The sequence below is a fragment of the Myxine glutinosa genome, chromosome 5, assembly GCF_964187855.1.
Source record: "Myxine glutinosa chromosome 5, kmMyxGlut1.1, whole genome shotgun sequence".
Taxonomy (NCBI): domain Eukaryota; kingdom Metazoa; phylum Chordata; class Myxini; order Myxiniformes; family Myxinidae; genus Myxine; species Myxine glutinosa.
In genome coordinates this window covers 104338995-104363446 of record NC_136265.1, presented here as the reverse complement: position 1 = coordinate 104363446, position 24452 = coordinate 104338995, and the positions used below count along the sequence as shown (strand labels likewise).

General features: G+C 43.3%; 1 protein-coding gene across 1 annotated transcript in view; it reads left to right on the top strand.

Moving 5' to 3' along the window:
• Positions 1-14709: 14709 nt before the first annotated feature.
• The window catches only part of ASRGL1 (asparaginase and isoaspartyl peptidase 1), a 122026-nt gene continuing 112283 nt past the window's right edge, over positions 14710-24452 (top strand). The window contains exon 1 of the mRNA XM_068116709.2: positions 14710-15211. Within this exon, the coding sequence (XP_067972810.1) occupies positions 15151-15211 (61 nt within the window). The 5' untranslated portion in view covers positions 14710-15150. The remainder of the gene's footprint in view (positions 15212-24452) is intronic.

Below are 24452 nucleotides of genomic sequence, written 5' to 3'. Positions count from 1 at the left end.
AATGGTGGAGGAGGTGGAGGTAGGAGAACATCTGGGGGTAAGTGTTGTGGAATAAAACTCAGAGCTCTTGCAAGAAATGAGGCTTTATCGAACTATTTCTCTACCCATTCCTAAAACACAAGAATACAGATTATTAGTTCCATAAAAGGCAATCAACGCATACATCTCTTTCGAGTTCCTTGCAAGCAAGCCTTTAAGTACATGTCTGCAGTGCTGGGATACAGTGTGCCACCTCTTGCGCACCGAATGGACACAGTTTATATAAGCTCCCTCAAGTTCATCCCTTCATGTGGGTCGTATCTTCACTCAGCTCGAGACAAAACAACATATTTCACCACACTAGGTGACCATAACATTTTCTTCTTCTTCTTCTTTAACAGCCACCAACTGATGCCGGCAATCAAGACTCATAACAGGACTCATCGGCAGACAAATAAAAACCTGCATCTATCGAAGGCATCTTGTTAGCCATTTTGAAAGTGTGAGAAGAGAGTTGAATGTAAATTGTGAAAAGCTAACGAGCGTGTAGGCTGCATTGGAGAAATGGCAGCCGTCAAGGAGCAAATGTGTAGTGCGCAGAGCAGGTATATTCCAGTGAAGTGCAAGGTAAGAGGTAAACAGCATTACGCATGACAGCAAACCATTCGTCAAGTATATAATGGAAAAAGAAAAGGTGAAGACAAGTGTGCGTCCATTGAGGAATAGAACAGGGGGAATTGGTGGATGATGCGGATCACATTGTAGGATTATTACCCCGGACACGAAGAGTAAAGCGGGGTTCCGCAATTGGTTCACTCTGTCTGTCTGCAGACGTCAGCCAATGATCGAGGAACTACTTCATCATTCTAAAATACGCAATTTGATGTCTGTCTGTCTGTCTGTGTGTATTTCTGACCGCGATACATTCGGTTATTACTTATCCAATCTCAACCAAACTTGACAGAGGACTAAGGTTTCCATGATGGAGGTTGTAGCGACTTCAATTTCCCCTTTCCCCAAGGGGGTTTACCACTTTGGACGAAATCCGTGTTAAGGCGTATAATCTTGTTAGCATAGCGAATCATGGCGTTTTTGCAAAACTCATCCACCAAGTTTAGTCACAACTCGTCCATAACGTTATAAAATATCATGTTATATATCGTTTTTGTCCCTATCTCCCAATGGTGAAAAATCACTTTAAAAAAAAAAAAATTCTCATATCCGAATCCATATTCAGATCTTCACCAAAATCGAATGTGTTTGTCCTTGTCAGACACCCAACCTGTCCACCATGTTTTGGCCAAATCCGTCCATATATTTTTTGAGATATCCTGGTATGTATCGTTTTTGGCCCTATCTCCCAATGGTGAAGAATCACTTAAAAAATTAAATAATTCTCATATCCGAATCCATATTCAGATCTTCACCAAAATCGAATGTGTTTGTCCTTGTCAGACACCCAACCTCTCCACCAAGTTTCGTCCAAAACCGTCCATATCTTTTTGAGATATCCTGCTATGTATCGTTTTTGGCCCGATCTCCCAATGGCGAAGAATCACTTTAAAAATTCTAGTAGCCGGATCCGAATCTGGATTTTCACCAAAATCTAATCATTTCGTCATTGTCACATACTCTTACAAACGTCTTACGTCATCTCTTACAAATTTCGTCTGAATCCGTCGACAACTTTTTGAGATATCTTGTTCACAGACAGACAGACAAACAGACAGACAGGGGTGAAAACATAACCTCTATCCACCTTCATTGGCGGAGGTAGCCAGAACAGCACTCGGTAGAGCACCCACCTCTGCTCGGCTGAACAGTTTACGTTTTGTATTCATTCACTGATAGGCCGGATTCTAATCGGATTGTTCTTTTCATCTAACCAACTCATCCACCTAGTTTTGTCCAAATCTGTCCACAACTTTTTGAAATATCATGCTATATACCATATAGACTATAGAGTATATTATCGTTTTTTTGTCCTTTCACTCAATGGTGAAGAATCACATAAAAATTCTCAAATCCGCATCCGGATCTTCACTAAAATTGAATCAATTTGTCCTTCTCACATACGCAACTTGTACACCAAATTTCGTCCGAACCCATCTACAACTTTTCGAGATATCCTGTTTACAGACAGACAGACAGACAGACAGAGGTGAAAACAAGAAACCACTTGGCGATCTCTTCATAAGAAACTTGGTAAATGAACACACACCCAATGTTCTTGAGACCCGACCAGAGATCGACTGCAATCTACTTGGTAAATGAACACACACCCAATGTTCTTGAGACCCGACCAGAGATCGACTGTAATGTACTTGGTAAATGAACACACACCCAATATTCTTGAGACCCGACCAGAGATCGACTGTAATCTACTTGGTAAACGAACACACACCCAATGTTCTTGAGACCCGACCAGAGATTGACTGGAATCTACTTGGTAAATGAACACACACCCAATGTTCTTGAGACCCGACCAGAGATCGACTGGAATCTACTTGGTAAATGAACACACACCCAATGTTCTTGAGACCCGACCAGAGATCGACTGTAATCTACTTGGTAAATGAACACACACCCAATGTTCTTGAGACCCGACCAGAGATCGACTGCAATCTACTTGGTAAATGAACACACACCCAATGTTCTTGAGACCCGACCAGAGATCGACTGTAATGTACTTGGTAAATGAACACACACCCAATATTCTTGAGACCCGACCAGAGATCGACTGTAATCTACTTGGTAAACGAACACACACCCAATGTTCTTGAGACCCGACCAGAGATTGACTGGAATCTACTTGGTAAATGAACACACACCCAATGTTCTTGAGACCCGACCAGAGATCGACTGGAATCTACTTGGTAAATGAACACACACCCAATGTTCTTGAGACCCGACCAGAGATCGACTGTAATCTACTTGGTAAATGAACACACACCCAATGTTCTTGAGACCCGACCAGAGATCGACTGTAATCTTCTTGGTAAATGAACACACACCCAATGTTCTTGAGACCCGACCAGAGATCGACTGTAATCTACTTGGTAAATGAACACACACCCAATGTTCTTGAGACCCGACCATAGATCGACTGTAATCTACTTGGTAAATGAACACACACCCAATGTTCTTGAGACCCGACCAGAGATCGACTGTAATCTACTTGGTAAATGAACACACACCCAATGTTCTTGAGACCCGACCAGAGATCGACTGTAATCTACTTGGTAAATGAACACACACCCAATGTTCTTGAGACCCGACCAGAGATCGACTGGAATCTACTTGGTAAATGAACACACACCCAATGTTCTTGAGACCCGACCAGAGATTGACTGGAATCTACTTGGTAAATGAACACACACCCAATGTTCTTGAGACCCGACCAGAGATCGACTGGAATCTACTTGGTAAATGAACACACACCCAATGTTCTTGAGACCCGACCAGAGATCGACTGTAATCTACTTGGTAAATGAACACACACCCAATGTTCTTGAGACCCGACCAGAGATCGACTGTAATCTACTTGGTAAATGAACACACACCCAATGTTCTTGAGACCCAACCAGAGATCGACTGTAATCTACTTGGTAAATGAACACACACCCAATGTTCTTGAGACCCGACCAGAGATCGACTGTAATCTACTTGGTAAATGAACACACACCCAATGTTCTTGAGACCCGACCAGAGATAGACTGTAATCTACTTGGTAAATGCACACACCCAATGTTCTTGAGACCCGACCAGAGATCGACTGTAATCTACTTGGTAAATGAACACACACCCAATGTTCTTGAGACCCGACCAGAGATCGACTGGAATCTACTTGGTAAATGAACACACACCCAATGTTCTTGAGACCCGACCAGAGATCGACTGTAATCTACTTGGTAAATGAACACACACCCAATGTTCTTGAGACCCGACCAGAGATCGACTGTAATCTACTTAGCAAATGAACACACACCCAATGTTCTTGAGACCCGACCAGAGATCGACTGTAATCTACATACCCCAAAGAGGAATGACCCTTCATGCCCCTCCCGGAGTCTGCGGGTGTACTAGTAATAAAAAGATGGATTACAGGATGCAAGGGACAATCTTGGAGGAGTGAGTCACACAGGAGAAGGATCCTGGGGTAGTCGAATACGATTAATATTCGATAGCACACAAGATGGCGCACCTCACCCTTCCTGTGGTGATCCTTCATTTACTCCTCCAGTGTATAAAGTGTCGATAATTATATTTTGCCTTTTGGATAAAGAACTGGACATTAGCTCCGAAATAAAGTCCTTCATCGCACCCCTTACCTTCTTATTCAACCACCTTGGTCTTTTTCTACCTTTACATGTAACTGCAATGTAGGCCCTACTTACGATGAGGCCCACATTGCACGTTGGCTCCTTGAAGGTAGAACTACGCAATCCTCATCTACTCTGCGATTTCCCTGTTCATGCACAATCTCTCCCTGGAAAATATGCTGATATAGGCACAGGTATGAGGGAAGAGCGGGAAAGATGAGTTAATGAAGAATTCAGAAGGGTGTGTGGTAACCAGAAGAGTATGGATCCCCAAAAAGCTATATCTTTGTCTATTTGGGTTCCTCCTGAAGAATCTATCTTTGTCTATTTGGGTTCCTCCTGAAGAATCTATCTTTGTCTATTTGGGTTCCTCCTGATGACTCCATCTTTGTCTATTTGGGGTCCTCATGATACTCCATCTTTGTCTATTTGGGTTCCTCCTGATACTCCATCTTTGTCTATTTGGGTTCCTCATGATACTCCATCTTTGTCTATTTGGGTTCCTCCTGATACTCCATCTTTGTCTATTTGGGTTCCTCCTGATACTCCATCTTTGTCTATTTGGGTTCCTCCTGATACTCCATCTTTGTCTATTTGGGTTCCTCCTGATACTCCATCTTTGTCTATTTGGGTTCCTCCTGATACTCCATCTTTGTCTCTTTGGGTTCCTCCTGATACTCCATCTTTGTCTATTTGGGTTCCTCCTGATACTCCATCTTTGTCTATTTGGGTTCCTCCTGATACTCCATCTTTGTCTATTTGGGTTCCTCCTGATACTCCATCTTTGTCTATTTGGGTTCCTCGTGATACTCCATCTTTGTCTATTTGGGTTCCTCCTGATACTCCATCTTTGTCTATTTGGGTTCCTCATGCTCCTCCATCTTTGTCTATTTGGGTTCCTCCTGATATGCTATCTTTGTCTATTTGGGTTCCTCCTGATGACTCCATCTTTGTCTATTTGGGTTCCTCCTGATACTCCATCTTTGTCTATTTGGGTTCCTCCTGATACTCCATCTTTGTCTATTTGGGTTCCTCCTGATACTCCATCCTTGTCTATTTGGGTTTCTCCTGATACTCCATCTTTGTCTATTTGGGTTCCTCATGATACTCTATCTTTGTCTATTTGGGTTCCTCCTGATACTCCATCTTTGTCTATTTGGGTTCCTCCTGATACTCCATCTTTGTCTATTTGGGTTCCTCCTGATACTCTATCTTTGTCTATTTGGGTTCCTCCTGATACTCCATCTTTGTCTATTTGGGTTCCTCCTGATACTCCATCTTTGTCTATTTGGGTTCCTCCTGATACTCTATCTTTGTCTATTTGGGTTCCTCATGATACTCCATCTTTGTCTATTTGGGTTCCTCCTGATACTCCATCTTTGTCTATTTGGGTTCCTCCTGATACTCCATCTTTGTCTATTTGGGTTCCTCCTGATACTCTATCTTTGTCTATTTGGGTTCCTCATGATACTCCATCTTTGTCTATTTGGGTTCCTCCTGATACTCCATCTTTGTCTATTTGGGTTCTTCCTGATACTCTATTTTTTGTCTATTTGGGTTCCTCCTGATACTCTATCTTTGTCTATTTGGGTTCCTTCTGATACTCCATCTTTGTCTATTTGGGTTCCTCCTGATACTCCATCTTTGTCTATTTGGGTTCCTCCTGATACTCCATCTTTGTCTCTTTGGGTTCCTCATGATACTCCATCTTTGTGTATTTGGGTTCCTCCTGATACTCCATCTTTGTCTATTTGGGTCCCTCATGATAGTCCATCTTTGTCTATTTGGGTTCCTCCTGATACTCCATCTTTGTCTATTTGGGTTCCTCATGATACTCCATCTTTGTCTATTTGGGTTCCTCCTGATACTCCATCTTTGTCTATTTGGGTTCCTCATGATACTCCATCTTTGTCTATTTGGGTTCCTCCTGATACTCCATCTTTGTCTATTTGGGTTCCTCCTGATACTCCATCTTTGTCTATTTGGGTTCCTCCTGATACTCCATCTTTGTCTATTTGGGTTCCTCCTAATACTCCATATTTGTCTGTTTGGGTTCCTCCTGATACTCTATTTTTGTCTATTTGGGTTCCTCCTGATACTCTATTTTTGTTTATTTGGGTTCCTCCTCGTACGCTATTTTTGTCTATTTGGGTTCCTCCTGATAGTCCATCTTTGTCTATTTGGGTTCCTCCTGATACTCCATCTTTGTCTATTTGGGTTCCTCATGATACTCTATCTTTTTCTATTTGGGTTCCTCCTGATACTCCATCTTTGTCTATTTGGGTTCCTCCTGATACTCCATCTTTGTCTATTTGGGTTCCTCCTGATACTCCATCTTTGTCTATTTGGGTTCCTCCTGATACTCCATCTTTGTCTATTTGGGTTCCTCCTGATACTCCATCTTTGTCTATTTGGGTTCCTCCTGATACTCCATCTTTGTCTATTTGGGTTCCTCCTGATACTCCATCTTTGTCTATTTGGGTTCCTCCTGATACTCCATCTTTGTCTATTTGGGTTCCTCCTGATACTCCATCTTTGTCTATTTGGGTTCCTCATGATACTCTATCTTTTTCTATTTTGGTTCCTCCTGATACTCCATCTTTGTCTATTTGGGTTCCTCCTGATACTCCATCTTTGTCTATTTGGGTTCCTCCTGATACTCCATCTTTGTGTATTTGGGTTCCTCCTGATACTCCATCTTTGTCTATTTGGGTTCCTCCTGATACTCCATCTTTGTCTATTTGGGTTCCTCCTGATACTCCATCTTTGTCTATTTGGGTTCCTCCTGATACTCCAGTGCTATATTTGGTCGATTATTTCGTTAGTTCCTAATTTATATCATTCTTTACTCTCAATAAAATATGATCATTTACCCAGATTGCCCCACTCCTCCTATATTTCTCTTTCCAATCACACCTCTACAACTTGTCGGCCTACCTTCTAAACTACTCTCCTCTTTATACCAAGTCTCACTTAGGCCTCCTGCAATTATATCGTATGCTTCGCTGTCTCCATTAGCTTCAAGCTCTTCCATCTTTTTATTTAAAACACTGGCGGTGGTGTAGAATATTTGTAACTTTCCCCACCTGTAATTATTTGTTGCTGCCCTGGCCTCACCAATCATGTTATCAGTAGCAGTTCCTTCATTTACAGCGTGTTTCAAAAAGAGTGATACAACTTTAGACGTTTATTTAAAAAGAAACAGAAACCTCAGGAACGTGAACCACACATTTATTGAAAGCTTATGACCTGGTATTTTCTATAACTGATTGCTATTGCAGGAAGTCACTGCTAGAGTTAGTGAGAGGCCAAGGTCTGAAATTGGCATTTACGCAAAATCCTTGTAATTGACGTTCTCGATGTGTGCCCCTCCGCGGTTCAGACAGGCATTGATCTTGACTCCAAAGTTCTGTCCAACTTTCCTGTAGGTCTCATGTGGCACCGCGTGGAGGTAGTCTGTCACCTCCTGCTGCAGATCATCCAGTGTGGCAGGGCGGTTGACGTAGACAGATCCCTTGGCAGCCTCCAAGTAGTCCAGAGGGTTCAAGTCTGGGCTATGGGGTGCCCAGTCATGAGCGGCACCCAGGGCAACGAGGCAGTTTCTGAAGAGCTCCTGCAGGAAAGTGATGTTGTCACCAGCTGTATGCGGGGGTGCACCATCCTGCATAAACCAGGTCATGCTGAGCTGGTTTGGGGTAACCTTTTGGGCTAGATCATTATGGAACTTCTGGAGCACGGCCAGGTAGCGCTCACCGTTGATCGTCACCGTCTTGCTGTTGTCATTCTCAAACCAGTAAGGCCCTAGCATTCCCCATCTGGCATTGAAGGCGCAGAAGCATGTGACCTTAGGCCCTTTCAGGTACCTCCAGGTGATCTCCTCAGGTGGTTCTGCCCCTCAGAAAATGTTGTTGTGATTGTTTATGGCACCGTTCAAGTGGAAATGGGCTTCACTCTTGTCTTCTGCTCCACTGTCAATGGCATAGTTGAGCTACGGAGCTAGAAATCCCAGGGAACAAATACCACGATAACACCACCAAACCCTGAAAAGGAAAACGGTATCGGTCAAAATACAAAGAAATGGCAGGAAGTCAAAGTTGTATCAATCTTTGTGAAACACCCTGTATAGCCTCTCCCTCTCCTCGAGGCTGCTCGCTTCACAATGTAAGTCTTGCTGTGCATGTTCTGTTTAACCAATGGTCGTCATGCTTCCTCCATTTAATTTCTTTTTAGGGCCGATGTGCTTCACACTTGATGATGCACTCGCACCAGGCAGCCATTTGGGATGGGAATTGAGTGAGGTCAATAAAGCAATGCTTCCCATATTCCTTCACCGCTTAGAAATCTCACCCATGTCCATAGGAAGCAATTCATTTTGGCATTTTTTAAAATATGAAATAGGGCAACCCTTTGTGTGCTTCCCTCTCCCTCCCCATCTTGTCTCCCGCTCCCTTTATCTTATGTTTTATGTGCCAGTTTGTCTTTTTGTGATTAATGTTAGCTCTTACACGAGCCTCGATCTTGTATACAACAAAAAACAACCCGAGAAACGAACATAACCCTTTAGAATGACCCCTTAGCACCCATTAGAAATACCCATTAGAACGCATTAGAATTACCATTTAGAACGCATTAGAATTACCCATTAGATTTACCCATTAGAATTACCCTTTAGATTTACCCTTTAGAATTACCCATTAGATTTACCCTTTAGAATTACCCATTAGATTTACCCATTAGAATTACCCTTTAGATTTACCCTTTAGAATTACCCTTTAGATTTACCCTTTAGAATTACCCTTTAGAATTACCCTTTAGAATTACCCTTTAGATTTACCCTTTAGAATTACCCATTAGATTTACCCATTAGAATTACCCTTTAGATTTACCCTTTAGAATTACCCTTTATATTTACCCTTTAGAATTACCCTTTAGAATTACCCTTTAGAATTACCCTTTAGAATTATCCTTTAGAATCACCCTTTAGAATTACCCTTTAGAATTACCCATTAGATTTACCTTTTAGAATTACCCTTTAGAATCACCCTTCAGAATTACCCTTTAGAATTACCCTTTAGAATTACCCTTTAGAATTACCCTTCAGAATTACCCTTTAGAATTACCCTTTAGAATTACCCATTAGATTTACCCATCAGAATTACCCTTTAGATTTACCCTTTAGAATTACCCTTTAGAATTACCCTTTAGAATTACCCTTTAGAATTACCCATTAGATTTACCCTTTAGAATTACCCTTTAGAATCACCCTTTAGAATTACCCTTTAGAATTACCCTTTAGAATTACCCTTTAGAATTACCCTTTAGAATCACCCTTTAGAATTACCCTTTAGAATCACCCTTCAGAATTACCCTTTAGATTACCCTTTAGAATTACCCTTTAGAATTACCCTTTAGAATCACCCTTTAGATTTACCCTTTAGAATTACCCATTAGATTTACCCATTAGAATTACCCTTTAGATTTACCCTTTAGAATTACCCTTTAGAATTACCCTTTAGAATTACCCTTTAGAATTACCCTTTAGATTTACCCATTAGAATTACCCTTTAGATTTACCCATTACAATTACCCTTTATAATTACCCTTTAGAATTACCCTTTAGAATCACCCTTTAGAATTACCCTTTAGAATCACCCTTCAGAATTACCCTTTAGAATTACCCTTTAGAATTACCCTTTAGAATTACCCTTTAGAATCACCCTTTAGATTTACCCTTTAGAATTACCCATTAGATTTACGCATTAGAATTACCCTTTAGATTTACCCTTTAGAATTACCCTTTAGAATTACCCTTTAGAATTACCCTTTAGAATTACCCATTAGATTTACCCATTAGAATTACCCTTTAGATTTACCCTTTAGAATCACCCTTTAGAATTACCCTTTAGAATTACCCTTTAGAATTACCCTTTAGAATTACCCTTTAGATTTACCCATTAGAATTACCCTTTAGAATCACCCTTTAGATTTACCCTTTAGAATTACCCATTAGATTTACCCATTAGAATTACCCTTTAGATTTACCCTTTAGAATTACCCTTTAGAATTACCCTTTAGAATTACCCTTTAGAATTACCCTTTAGATTTACCCTTTAGAATTACCCTTTAGATTTACCCTTTAGAATTACCCTTTAGAATTACCCTTTAGAATTACCCTTTAGAATCACCCTTTAGAATTACCCTTTAGAATCACCCTTCAGAATTACCCTTTAGAATTACCCTTTAGAATTACCCTTTAGAATTACCCTTTAGAATCACCCTTTAGATTTACCCTTTAGAATTACCCATTAGATTTACCCATTAGAATTACCCTTTAGATTTACCCTTTAGAATTACCCATTAGATTTACCCATTAGAATTACCCTTTAGATTTACCCTTTAGAATTACCCTTTAGAATTACCCTTTAGAATTACCCTTTAGAATTACCCATTAGATTTACCCTTTAGAATTACTCTTTAGAATCACCCTTTAGAATTACACTTTAGAATTACCCTTTAGAATTACCCTTTAGAATTACCCTTTAGAATCACCCTTTAGAATTACCCTTTAGAATTACCCATTAGAATTACCCATTAGATTTACCCTTTAGAATTACCCTTTAGAATGACCCTTAAGAATTACACTTTAGAATTACCCTTTAGAATTACCCTTTAGAACCATTTAGAATTATCCTTTCGAATAACCCTTTGGAATCCTCTTGAATTACACTTCAGAACCCTTTAGAATTAAACAGTGGGTTCAGAAAGGTTTTATTCTCCATTTTTGATGGACGGACGGACATAGCCAAATATTGAAGCGCGTCACCGTTTAAAGGTGCTGAACTGAACCGCTCCCATCGGACACGGGTGTGATTTTTATACCTTCATGACAAAGTCGTCGGCATGACATGATGCAGGAGGCATTACGTTTTGGCGTTGTCTGTCCGTACGTCCGTGATAGGTTTTCATTACTGCGGTGCTAAGATTATGGGGTCAAGAGGTTAAAGGTTAAGGGTGAGAGGTCCTGTTAGGTCAAAATTCTGGTCCTGCACCAACTTGTGAACCAGTGATAGGATTTTGACCAAACTTGGTATAATTATATATTATTATGGGAAGATGAATGGATTCGATGTTGGGGTCAAGAGGTCAAAATTCAGAGGTCATGTCAGGTAAAAATGTGATACTTGAGAACAGCTGAAGGGATTTAAATCTACCTTGGTGCAAGTATGTATAAACCTCCGTCAGTGCGTCCCGTCCATCCATGATGTATTATTTGTTGGTAAAAGGTCAAGGGTCAGAGGTCACATTAAAACTCCTGTTAATGTGATACCATTAGCGATGGGATTTGATCTAAACTAAGTATATGTACCTTGATCTTCTCCTATATAAGAGAGCCGTTGGTCTGTCTGTGTGTCTGTCTGTGTGTCTGTCTGTGTGTGTGTGTCGCCATTTTTCTCAGAGTTGGCTGAACGGATCTTCGTCAAACTTTCAGAGGTTCATCAGTGAGTGCCTGGGAGTGTTTAAGGTTAAAAAAAAAAACGTTTTCAAAAAACAAAATTCGTTTTTGGGGATTTAAAAAAAATCGCTCGATAATGCCTAAGCCTTTTTGATTAATGACAGTTATAATTATATACAAGTACACATTCACATTAATAAATACAAAACAATTCGCAAACATTTGAACACAAAGAAATCAAACCGTCCCGGAAGTGTACGAAGTTGGTGGTAAGGTTCTTCTTCTTCCCGAACGTCATCACACTTAACTCAGAAACGTGATGAACGACACATTCAGCAGTATATATTCAACGAAAAGGTAAAATGATGATTTCACATTTTTTGATGGATTCTGATTTGGATGTAATTGCTTTTCCATTATATTTGCCCTAATTCCAAATATGTTGATGTTTCTTTTTCATTTGAGCAACCCCGGGTACTCCAGTTATAAACACTTTTATACTTTACTCGGGGTACAAATACAACTTTGTCTGGGGGGTAACATAAGCTATGTGGCCGCGGCCTCTTGTGGGGATGTGGGGGACCGGGAGAGGGGCGTAAATTATCTATGTAAATGTGTACCGTGTAGCACCATGTGGTGGCAGAGGGTATTACAATTTCCTTTTTACCTGGGCAACACTGAGGTTAGAGGGTATTACAATTTCCTTTTTTTACCTGGGCAACACTGAGGTTAGAGGGTATTACAATTTCCTTTTTTTTACCTGGGCAACACTGAGGCTAGAGGGTATTACAATTTCCTTTTTTTTTACCTGGGCAACACTGAGGTTAGAGGGTATTACAATTTCCTTTTGTTACCTGGGCAACACTGAGACTAGAGGGTATTACAATTTCCTTTTTACCTGGGCAACACTGAGGTTAGAGGGTATTACAATTTCCTTTTTTTACCTGGGCAACACTGAGGTTAGAGGGTATTACAATTTCCTTTTTTTACCTGGGCAACACTGAGGCTAGAGGGTATTACAATTTCCTTTTTTTTACCTGGGCAACACTGAGACTAGAAGGTATTACAATTTCCTTTTTTTACCTGGGTAACACTGAGGCTAGAGGGTATTACAATTTCCTTTTTACCTGGGGAACACTGAGGTTAGAGGGTATTACAATTTCCTTTTTTTTACCTGGGCAACACTGAGGTTAGAGGGTATTACAATTTCCTTTTTTTACCTGGGTAACACTGAGGCTAGAGGGTATTACAATTTCCTTTTTACCTGGGCAACACTGAGGTTAGAGGGTATTACAATTTCCTTTTTTTACCTGGGAAACACTGAGGTTAGAGGGTATTACAATTTCCTTTTTTTAACCTGGGAAACACTGAGGTTAGAGGGTATTACAATTTCCTTTTTTTACCTGGGCAACACTGAGGTTAGAGGGTATTACAATTTTCTTTTTACCTGGGCAACACTGAGGTTAGAGGGTATTACAATTTCCTTTTTACCTGGGCAAAACTGAGGTTAGAGGGTATTACAATTTCCTTTTTACCTGGGCAACACTGAGGTTAGAGGGTATTACAATTTCCTTTTTACCTGGGCAACACTGAGGTTAGAGGGTATTACAATTTCCTTTTTACCTGGGCAACACTGAGGTTGAGGGTATTACAATTTCCTTTTTACTGGGGAACACTGAGGTTAGAGGGTATTACAATTTCCTTTTTACCTGGGCAACACTGAGGTTGAGGGTATTACAATTTCCTTTTTACTGGGGAACACTGAGGTTAGAGGGTATTACAATTTCCTTTTTACCTGGGCAACACTGAGGTTAGAGGGTATTTCAATTTGCTTTTTTTTTTACCTGGGAAACACTGAGGTTAGAGGGTATTAAAATTTCCTTTTTTTACCTGGGCAACACTGAGGTTAGAGGGTATTACAATTTCCTTTTTTTTACCTGGGAAACACTGAGGTTAGAGGGTATTACAATTTCCTTTTTTTTACCTGGGAAACACTGAGGTTAGAGGGTATTACAATTTCCTTTTTTAACCTGGGAAACACTGAGGTTAGAGGGTATTACAATTTCCTTTTTTTACCTGGGCAACACTGAGGTTAGAGGGTATTACAATTTCCTTTTTTTACCTGGGCAACACTGAGGTTAGAGGGTATTACAATTTCCTTTTTTTTACCTGGGAAACACTGAGGTTAGAGGGTATTACAATTTCCTTTTTTTACCTGGGCAACACTGAGGTTAGAGGGTATTACAATTTCCTTTTTTACCTGGGAAACACTGAGGTTAGAGGGTATTACAATTTCCTTTTTTTACCTGGGCAACACTGAGGTTAGAGGGTATTACAATTTCCTTTTTTTCCTGGGAAACACTGAGGTTAGAGGGTATTACAATTTCCTTTTTTTAACCTGGGAAACACTGAGGTTAGAGGGTATTACAATTTTCTTTTTATCTGAGCAACACTGAGGTTAGAGGGTATTACAATTTCCTTTTTACCTGGGCAACACTGAGGTTAGAGGGTATTACAATTTCCTTTTTACCTGGGCAACACTGAGGTTAGAGGGTATTACAATTTCCTTTTTACCTGGGCAACACTGAGGTTAGAGGGTATTACAATTTCCTTTTTCTACCTGGGAAACACTGAGGTTAGAGGGTATTACAATTTGCTTTTTACCTGGGCAACACTGAGGTTAGAGGGTATTACAATTTCCTTTTTTTTTTTACCTGGGAAACACAGGATTAAAGCACTCTTTGCACAGGTAATTTTTTTCTTCTTCTCATTCCCCTCCCCCAAAACGGAGAGGCCTGCCAAAGCCCCCCCGCAAAAAGATGTATATGTAGTATATCTTTCCCCTCCCTCTCCTGCCTCCTCCCTCCCCCTCCTTCCCCCTCCCCCTCCCCCTCCCTCCCTCTCTCCCCTTCTCCCTCCCCCTCCCCCCACCCTCCTTCCCCCCTCCTCCCCACCAGGTACTGCTGCTATTATTACATATGTACAAATTAGATTTTGATGGGGAATAGCCTTGAGGTTTTAGGTCAAAGTTCGAGTGAGCAAAGACTTCATGTGGGCGGAGCCATATCAGGTGGACGTCGTGACGTCAAATGATGTCCAGTTCATTCATGAGACGTTTCATTTGTTTCTGTTTGACAACAAGAGACAACAGCACTTGGTTTCGGAGTAAACGGTGACATGACATCTGCAGTGCGATCGCGATCTCGTTCGACAGCAGAAACCTTTGGAATCCCGAATAGGATACCTTGCTTGCCGAGGACGAGCATCAGCAGCCTTGGTGGAATATTGATCCACAATTACCGTCCTTTGTTCTATTGAATTCACAGATAACAACAAGGGACATCGGACTTTGTTACTTCGGTGTTGATCTCTGCGCCGCGAAGAGCCGCGTCCACCATGGACTCTCTCGGATGTTTATACATTTTTCTTTCTGCACACTTCTGCTTCTCGGCAAGTGGTGAGTTTTATTGCAAACATTTAGCCCACTTATGTCCTGTGGGATCCTCCTTGTTCATTCCAGGTGGCTCCTCAATGTCGGGCCCATCTTTACGTCCTCCCTGAACCCCACTGGGCTCACCAAACCACACAGTGCTTACTCCGTCTCTTCGAACATAATGAATCTTCTCTTGTGAATTAAAACACGTAATGTAATTACAATTTACTTCTTCTGTTATTGTTGTTTTGATTGTGATGCTCAACATTATTTATCCTCGATATGAGCAGGGAGAGAGGAAATGTTAACGTCAGCCAAGTCAGACAGCCAATGATTGGCTATCCATCTTCCCAGCTTCATGGCTGATTGAACCTTCTTTATTCCCATTTTGGAAAGATCCTTTAGCCAATCACTACGGTCATTTACCTGTAAAAACATGCATTAAAAACGAGGTTGTAATTTATCAAGGATTGGGTGCATGCACTTATGGTGCTGATGGTCATGGTGCTGATGGTCATGGGGTGATGCTCATGGGGGTGATGGTCATGGGGGTGATGGTCGTGGGGGTGATGGTTATGGTGGTGATGGTCATGGGGGTGATGGTCGTGGGGGTGATGGTCATGGTGCTGATGGTCATGGTGGTGATGGTCATGGTGCTGATGGTCATGGTGCTGATGGTCATGGTGGTGATGGTTATGGTGGTGATGGTCATGGTGCTGATGGTCATGGGGGTGATGGTCATGGTGCTGATGGTCATGGTGGTGATGGTTATGGTGCTGATGGTCATGGGGGTGATGGTCGTGGGGGTGATGGTCATGGTGCTGATGGTCATGGTGCTGATGGTTATGGTGCTGATGGTTATGGTGCTGATGGTCATGGTGCTGATGGTCATGGGGTGATGCTCATGGGGGTGATGGTCATGGGGGTGATGGTCGTGGAGGTGATGGTTATGGTGGTGATGGTCATGGGGGTGATGGTCGTGGGGGTGATGGTCATGGTGCTGATGGTCATGGTGGTGATGGTTATGGTGCTGATGGTCATGGGGGTGATGGTCGTGGGGGTGATGGTCATGGTGCTGATGGTCATGGGGGTGATGGTTATGGTGCTGATGGTCATGGTGCTGATGGTCATGGTGGTGATGGTCATGGTGCTGATAGTCATGGTGCTGATGGTCATGGTGGTGATGGTTATGGTGGTGATGGTCATGGTGCTGATGGTCATGGGGGTGATGGTCATGGTGCTGATGGTCATGGTGGTGATGGTCATGGTGCTGATGGTCATGGGGTGATGCTCATGGGGGTGATGGTCATGGGGGTGATGGTCGCGGAGGTGATGGTTATGGTGGTGATGGTCATGGGGGTGATGGTCGTGGGGGTGATGGTCATGGTGCTGATGGTCATGGTGGTGATGGTTATGGTGCTGATGGTCATGGTGCTGATGGTCATGGTGGTGATGGTCATGGTGGTGATGGTCATGGTGCTGATGGTCGTGGTGCTGATGGTCTTGGTGCTGATGATCATGGTGCTGATGGTCATGGTGGTGATGGTCGTGGTGCTGATGATCATGGTGCTGATGGTCATGGTGGTGATGGTCGTGGTGCTGATGGTCATGGTGGTGATGGTTATGGTGCTGATGGTCATGGTGCTGATGGTCATGGTGGTGATGGTCATGGTGCTGATGGTCATGGTGCTGATGGTCATGGTGCCGATGGTCATGGTTCTGATGGTCATGGTGCTGATGGTCATAGTGGTGATGGTCGTGGTGCTGATGGTAGTGGTGCTGATGGTCGTGGTGCTGATGGTCATGGTTGTGATGGTCATGGTGCTGATGGTCATGGTGCTGATGGTCATGGTGCTGATGGTCATGGTGCTGATGGTCATGGTGCCGATGGTCATGGTGGTGATGGTCGTGGTGCTGATGGTCATGGTGGTGATGGTCATGGTGCTGATGGTCATGGTGCCGATGGTCATGGTGCCGATGGTCATGGTGCCGAAGGTCATGATGGTGATGGTTATGGGGGTGATGGTCATGCTGCTGATGGTCTTGGTGGTGATGGTCATGGTGGTGATGGTCATGGTGCTCATGGTCATGGTTATGATGGTGATGGTCATGGTGGTGATGGTCATGGTGGTGATGGTTATGGTGGTGATGGTCATGGTGCTCATGGTCATGGTGGTGTTGGTTATAGTGGTGATGGTCATGGTCATGGTGCTGATGGTCATGGTGGTGATGGTCATGGTGGTGATGGTCATGGTGCTCATGGTCATGGTTATGATGGTGATGGTCATGGTGGTGATGGTCATGGTGGTGATGGTTATGGTGGTGATGGTCATGGTGCTCATGGTCATGGTGGTGTTGGTTATAGTGGTGATGGTCATGGTCATGGTGCTGATGGTCATGGTGGTGATGTTCGTGGTGCAGATGGTCATGGTGCTTGTGTTGTTCACATTGAAGAGTTTAACAATCAGGATGCAATTAAATGTCAATGTAAAGTTGCTCTGAGATCATGAAACTTTGTAGATATCTAGAAAAGGGCCATCTTATTAGCAGAGATGGGGGATGGAGGGCAGGTGGCAATATTGAGAATAACAGAGAGGGATAAATGAGAGTCGTGTGAGTGAGGGTGAAAAGTTGCCAGTTTTGTTGTCAAAACCAGATTTATAAACCAGAAAGTTGCCAGAATTTTTATTCTGACCTTTCTTTGGAGAAAAAGAATATGAGTTCCCTCCCATCCACTTTCTCAACAATCCTCTCCAAGAAGTTCTGTCACTCAAGCTTTTGGGTCTCACTATCTGCCATGATCTTTCCTGGGAAAACCACATTTCAAATCTGGCCTCCAAAGCCAGTCGCCGACTGGGCATCCTCCGTCGTGCGAAGTCCTTCCGAGGCACACCTGAGCTCCTCACCACATACAAGACTTTCATCCGCAGCTCAATGGAATACTGCTCTCCCCTCTGGGCTGGTGCTCCTGCCTCACACCTAGCTCGTCTTCACGCTGTTGAAACCAAAGCGTTCAGAATCATTGGAATCTCCCGCGATGACGCTATCTCCGAGGGCCTTTCACTTACTCACCGCAGGCAGGTTGGTGGTCTTTCTGTCTTCTACCGACTCCTCTCTGGCCTTGCTCCTCCAGCTCTATCTGTGCTTTGTCCCCCAAATATTCCTACAGGTCGCACAAGATCTGCCTGCAACCATCTTATGGTTAAACTGCCAAAATCAAGACTCTCTGCTCACCTTCACTCCTTCATTCCTCTTTTCTCCCGCCTCTGGAACAAACTCCCTCACTCCCTTCAATCCCTCTCCTCCCTCCAGGTCTTTAAAACAGCTGTTCACCACCATCTCTTATCTTCCCCCATCCAAAACCTTGATCTTTTCTACCCCCGTTAAAACACCCCAATTCCATCTTTTTCAATCTCCAACTTCTTTCCTGAAATTCCAGGTGGTGTTCATTTTCTTTATATCATGTACCCCTTCACTCCCCCCTCGTCCTCTCCCCCACCGGTCCTCTCTCTTCCACAGATCGACCGACGTCCCTGTTCTCTACTGTTGTGCTTGTATGTTTTCCTCTCTCCCCCTCTTATATCCCGCTCCCTTTATTGTCCCCCGTCGCACAGCGTAGCGAAAGGGGGACTATGGCTTTCCCCTCCGTCCGTGTGTCCGTCCGTCCATGCGTGCGTGTGTGCGTGCGGGCGTGCGTGTTTGCGTGCGTGCGTGCGGGCGTGCGTGCATGCGTAAGCGAAGGACCGCATTCAAATTTGGTGTGCGGGTGCAACCCACGTCAAAATCCAAGATGGCCGCCGCCATGTATGTCTGATGCCATGTATGTCTGAACCTTGTGAGATGAATATCTTGAAAAATAAGCGAAGTACCAACTTCTAATCTGGTGTGTGGGTGTATCTCGGCATAAGGAAGAACGCTCTTGAAAAGTGGGTCGCCACGTCAAAATACAAGATGGCCGCCACCATATATATGTCTGAACCTTGTGAGCGAAATATCGCGAAAAATAAGCGAAGTACCAACTTCTAATCTGGTGTGTGGGTGTATCTAGGCACAAGGAAGAACGCTATATTAAATTGGGTCGCCATGTCAAAATCCAAGATGGCCGCCGCCATGTATGTCTGAACATTGTGAGATGAATATCTTGAAAAATAAGCGAAGTACCAACTTCTAATTTGGTGTGTGGGTGTATCTCGGCATAAGGAAGAATGCTATTGAAAATTGGGTCGCCACGTCAAAATCCAAGATGGCCGCCGCCATGTATGTCTGAACCTTGTGAGATGAATATCTTGAAAAATAAGCGAAGTGCCAACTTCTAATTTGGTGTGTGGGTGTATCTCGGCATAAGGAAGAACGCCATTGAAAATTGGGTCGCCACGTCAAAATCCAAGATGGCCGCCTCCATGTATGTCTGAACCTTGTGAGCGAAATATCATATCATAGCATGTTTTCTGCGTCTTCCACTTTGTCAACTCACATCACTTCACCGACGGGGGACCGAGGCGTAACGCTTGTTTATTGTAAGTTTTCCCCTCTCCCCTCTTATATCCCGCTCCCTTTATTTATTGTATGTTTTCCTCTCTCCCCCTCTTATCTTCCGCTCCCTTTATTTATTGTATGTTTTCCTCTCTCCCCCTCTTATCTTCCGCTCCCTTTATTTATTGTATGTTTTCCCCTCTCCCCCTCTTATCTCCCGCTCTCTTTATTTATTGTAAGTTTTCCCCTCTCCCCTCTTAGATCCCGCTCTCTTTATTTATTGTAAGTTTTCCCCTCTCCCCTCTTATATCCCGCTCTCTTTATTTATTGTATGTTTTCCTCTCTCCCCCTCTTATATCCCGCTCCCTTTATTTATTGTATGTTTTCCTCTCTCCCCTCTTATCTCCCGCTCCCTTTATTTATTGTATGTTTTCCCCTCTCCCCTCTTATATCCCGCTCCTTTTATTTATTGTATGTTTTCCTCTCCCCCTCTTATCTCCCGCTCCCTTTATTTATTGTATGTTTTCCCCTCTCCCCTCTTTTCTCCCGCTCCCTTTATTTATTGTATGTTTTCCTCTCCCCCTCTTATATCCCGCTCCCTTTATTTATTGTATGTTTTCCTCTCTCCCCTCTTATATCTCGCTCCCTTTATTTATTGTATGTTTTCCCCTCTCCCCTCTTATCTCCCGCTCCCTTTATTTATTGTATGTTTTCCCCTCTCCTCTCTTATCTCCCGCTCCCTTTATTTATTGTATGTTTTCCTCTCTCCCCCTCTTATCTCCCGCTCCCTTTATTTATTGTATGTTTTCCTCTCTCCCCCTCTTATCTCCCGCTCCCTTTATTTATTGTATGTTTTCCTCTCTCCCCCTCTTATATGCCGCTCTCTTTATTTATTGTAAGTTTTCTTCTCTCCCCTCTTATATCCCGCTCCCTTTATTTATTATATGTTTTCCTCTCTCCCCTCTTATATCCCGCTCTCTTTATTGTCCCCCGTCGCTCAGCGGAGCAAAAGGGGGACTATGGCTTTCCCCTCCGTCCGTGTGTCCGTCCATCTGTGCGTGCGTGCGGGCGTGCATGTGTGCGTGCGTGCGGCGTGCGTGCGTGCGTGCGTGCGGGCGTGTGTGCGTGCGTGCGTAAGCGAAGGACCGCATTCGAATTTGGTGTGTGGGTCCAACCCACGTCAAAATCCAAGATGGCCGCCGCCATGTATGTCTGATGCCATGTATGTCTGAACATTGTAACCTGTATATCTTTAAAAATAAGCGAAGTACCAACTTCTAATCTGGTGTGTGGGTGTATCTAGGCATAAGGAAGAACGCTATTGAAAATTGGGTCGCCACGTCAAAATCCAAGATGGCCGCCGCCATGTATGTCTGAACCTTGTGAGATGAATATCTTGAAAAATAAGCGAAGTACCAACTTCTAATTTGGTGTGTGGGTGTATCTCGGCATAAGGACGAAGGTTATTGAAAATTGGGTCGCCACATCAAAATCCAAGATGGCCGCCACCATATATATGTCTTAAACTTGTGAGCGAAATATATCTCGAAAAATAAGCGAAGTACCAACGTCTAATCTGGTGTGTGGGTGTATCTACGCACAAGGAAGAACGCTCTTGAAAATTGGGTCGCCACGTCAAAATCCAAGATGGCTGCCACGATGGATGTCTGACACTTGTGAGATGAATATCTTGAACAACAAGCAAAGTACCAACTTCTAATTTGGTGTGTGGGTGTATCGTGGTATAAGGAAGAACGCTATTGAAACTTGGGTCGCCACGTCAAAATCCAAGATGGCCGCTACCATATATATGTCTGAACCTTGTGAGCGAAATATCTTGAAAAATAAGCGAAGTACCAACTTCTAATCTGGTGTGTGGGTGTATCTAGGCACAAGCAAGAACGCTGTTTAAAATTGGGTCGCCACGTCAAAATCCAAGATGGCCGCCGCCATGTATGTCTGATGCCATGTATGTCTGAACCTTGTAACCTGCATATCTTGAAAAATTAGCGAAGTACCAACTTCTAATCTGGTGTGTGGGTGTATCTAGGCATAAGGAAGAACGCTATTGAAAATTGGGTCGCCACGTCAAAATCCAAGATAGCCACCGCCATGTATGTCTGAATATTGTGAGATGAATATCTTGAAAAATAAGCGACGTACCAACTTCTAATCTGGTGTTTGGGTGTATCTCGGCATAAGGACGAACGCTCTTGAAAATTGGGTCGCCACGTCAAAATCCAAGATGGCTGCCACGATGGATGTCTGACACTTGTGAGATGAATATCTTGAAAAATAAGCAAAGTACCAACTTCTAATTTGGTGTGTGGGTGTATCTCGGCATCAGGAAGAAGGCTTTTGAAAATTGGGTCGCCACGTCAAAATCCAAGATGTCCGCCACCATATATATGTCTGACCCTTGTGAGCGAAATACCTTGAAAAATAAGCGAAGTACCAACTTCTAATCTGGTGTGTGGGTGTATCTCGCCATAAGGAAGAACGCTATTGACAATTGGGTCGCCACGTCAAAATCCAAGATGGCCGCCACCATATACATGTCTGAACCTTGTGAGCGAAATATCTCGAAAAATAAGCGAAGTAGCTTCTGGTGTGTGGGTGTATCTAGGCATAAGGAAGAACGCTGTTTAAAATTGGGTCGCCACGTCAAAATCCAAGATGGCCGCCGCCATGTATGTCTGAATCTTATGAGAAGAATATCTTGAAAGATAAGCGAAGTACCAACTTCTAATTTGGTGTGTGGGTGTATCTCGGCATAAGGAAGACCGCTATTGTAAAGTGGGTCGCCACGTCAAAATCCAGGACGGCCGCCACCATATATATGTCTGAACCTTGTGAGCGAAATATCTTGAAAAATAAGCGAAGTACCTTCTGGTGTGTGGGTGTATCTAGGCATAAGGAAGAACACTATTGAAAATTGGGTCGCCACGTCAAAATCCAAGATGGCCGCCTCCATGTTTGTCTGACCCTTGTGAGCGAAATATCATATCATAGCATGTTTTCTGCGTGTGCCACTTTGTCAACTCACATCACTTCCCCGACGGGGGACCTAGGCGTAACGCTTGTTTATTGTAAGTTTTCCCCTCTCCCCTCTTATAGCCTGCTCCCTTTATTTATTGTATGATTTCCTCTCTCCCCCTCTTATCTTCCGCTCCCTTTATTTATTGTATGTTTTCCCCTCTCCCCCTCTTATCTCCCGCTCCCTTTATTTATTGTATGTTTTCCCCTCTCCCCCTCTTATCTCCCGCTCCCTTTATTTATTGTATGTTTTCCTCTCTCTTATCTCCCGCTCCCTTTATTACCTTCGCAAAAGCGGAAGGTTATGTTTTGATCGCTGTGTATTTATTTGTATGTCTGTGTGTGTGTGTGTGTGTATGTTATTCGCATAACTCAAAAAGTATTCAACCGAATTGCATGAAATTTGGTGGGATGATTGGTTATTATACGGGACACATTTGATTAGATTTTGGGAGCAATCGGGTCAAAGGTCAAGGTCAAGGTCACGAAAAGGTCAAAATCGTATTTTTACCATAGCGCGGTCAATTTTTATCCAATTGGCATGCAACTAATGCCAAAATGTTCAGAATTCAATGCCCGATCTTGTGATATACGACATGACCCAGTGAAGACATTACCCTTGTTAGCGGTTGGGGGTCAAAGGTCAGGGGGGTCACGACCTTGCAAAATGTGCGTTTTTTGTCATAACTCGGTCAATTCTTATCCGATTTGCATGAAATCAGCACCAAACTGTTCACTGTTCTGTTCCCTACACTCCCATGCCAAGTACAGAACAGTAGCTGCGGCGAAGGTATGCGCTCTACCGAGTGCCCGTTCTAGTTTATTGTATGTTTTCCTCTCTCCCCTCTTATCTCCCGCTCCCTTTATTTATTGTATGTTTTCCCCTCTCCCCTCTTATATCCCGCTCCCTTTATTACCTTCGCAAAAGCGGTAGGTTATGTTTTGATCGCTGTGTATTTATTTGTATGTCTGTGTGTGTGTGTGTATGTTATTCGCATAACTCAAAAAGTATTCAACCGAATTGCATGAAATTTGGTGGGATGATTGGTTATTATACGGGACACATTTGATTAGATTTTGGGAGCAATCGGGTCAAAGGTCAAGGTCAAGGTCACGAAAAGGTCAAAATCGTATTTTTACCAAGTACAGAACAGTAGCTGCGGCGAAGGTATGCGCTCTACCGAGTGCCCGTTCTAGTTTATTGTATGTTTTCCTCTCCCCCTCTTATCTCCCGCTCCCTTTATTTATTGTATGTTTTCCCCTCTCCCCTCTTATCTCCCGCTCCCTTTATTAATTGTATGTTTTCCTCTCCCCCCCTCTTATCTCCCGCTCCCTTTATTTATTGTATGTTTTCCTCTCTTCCCCTCTTATCTCCCGCTCACTTTATTTATTGTATGTTTTCCTCTCTCCCCCTCTTATATGCCGCTCTCTTTATTTATTGTAAGTTTTCTTCTCTCCCCTCTTATATCCCGCTCCCTTTATTTATTGTATGTTTTCCTCTCTCCCCTCTTATATCCCGCTCTCTTTATTGTCTCCCGTCGCTCAGCGGAGCGAAAGGGGGACTATGGCTTTCCCCTCCGTCCGTGTGTCCGTCCGTCCGTCCGTCCGTCCGTCCGTGCGTGCGGGCGTGCGTGTGTGCGTGCGTGCGGCGTGCGTGCGTGCGGGCATGTGTGCGTGCGTGCGTAAGCGAAGGACCGTATTCGAATTTGGTGTGTGGGTCCAACCCACGTCAAAATCCAAGATGGCCGCCGCCATG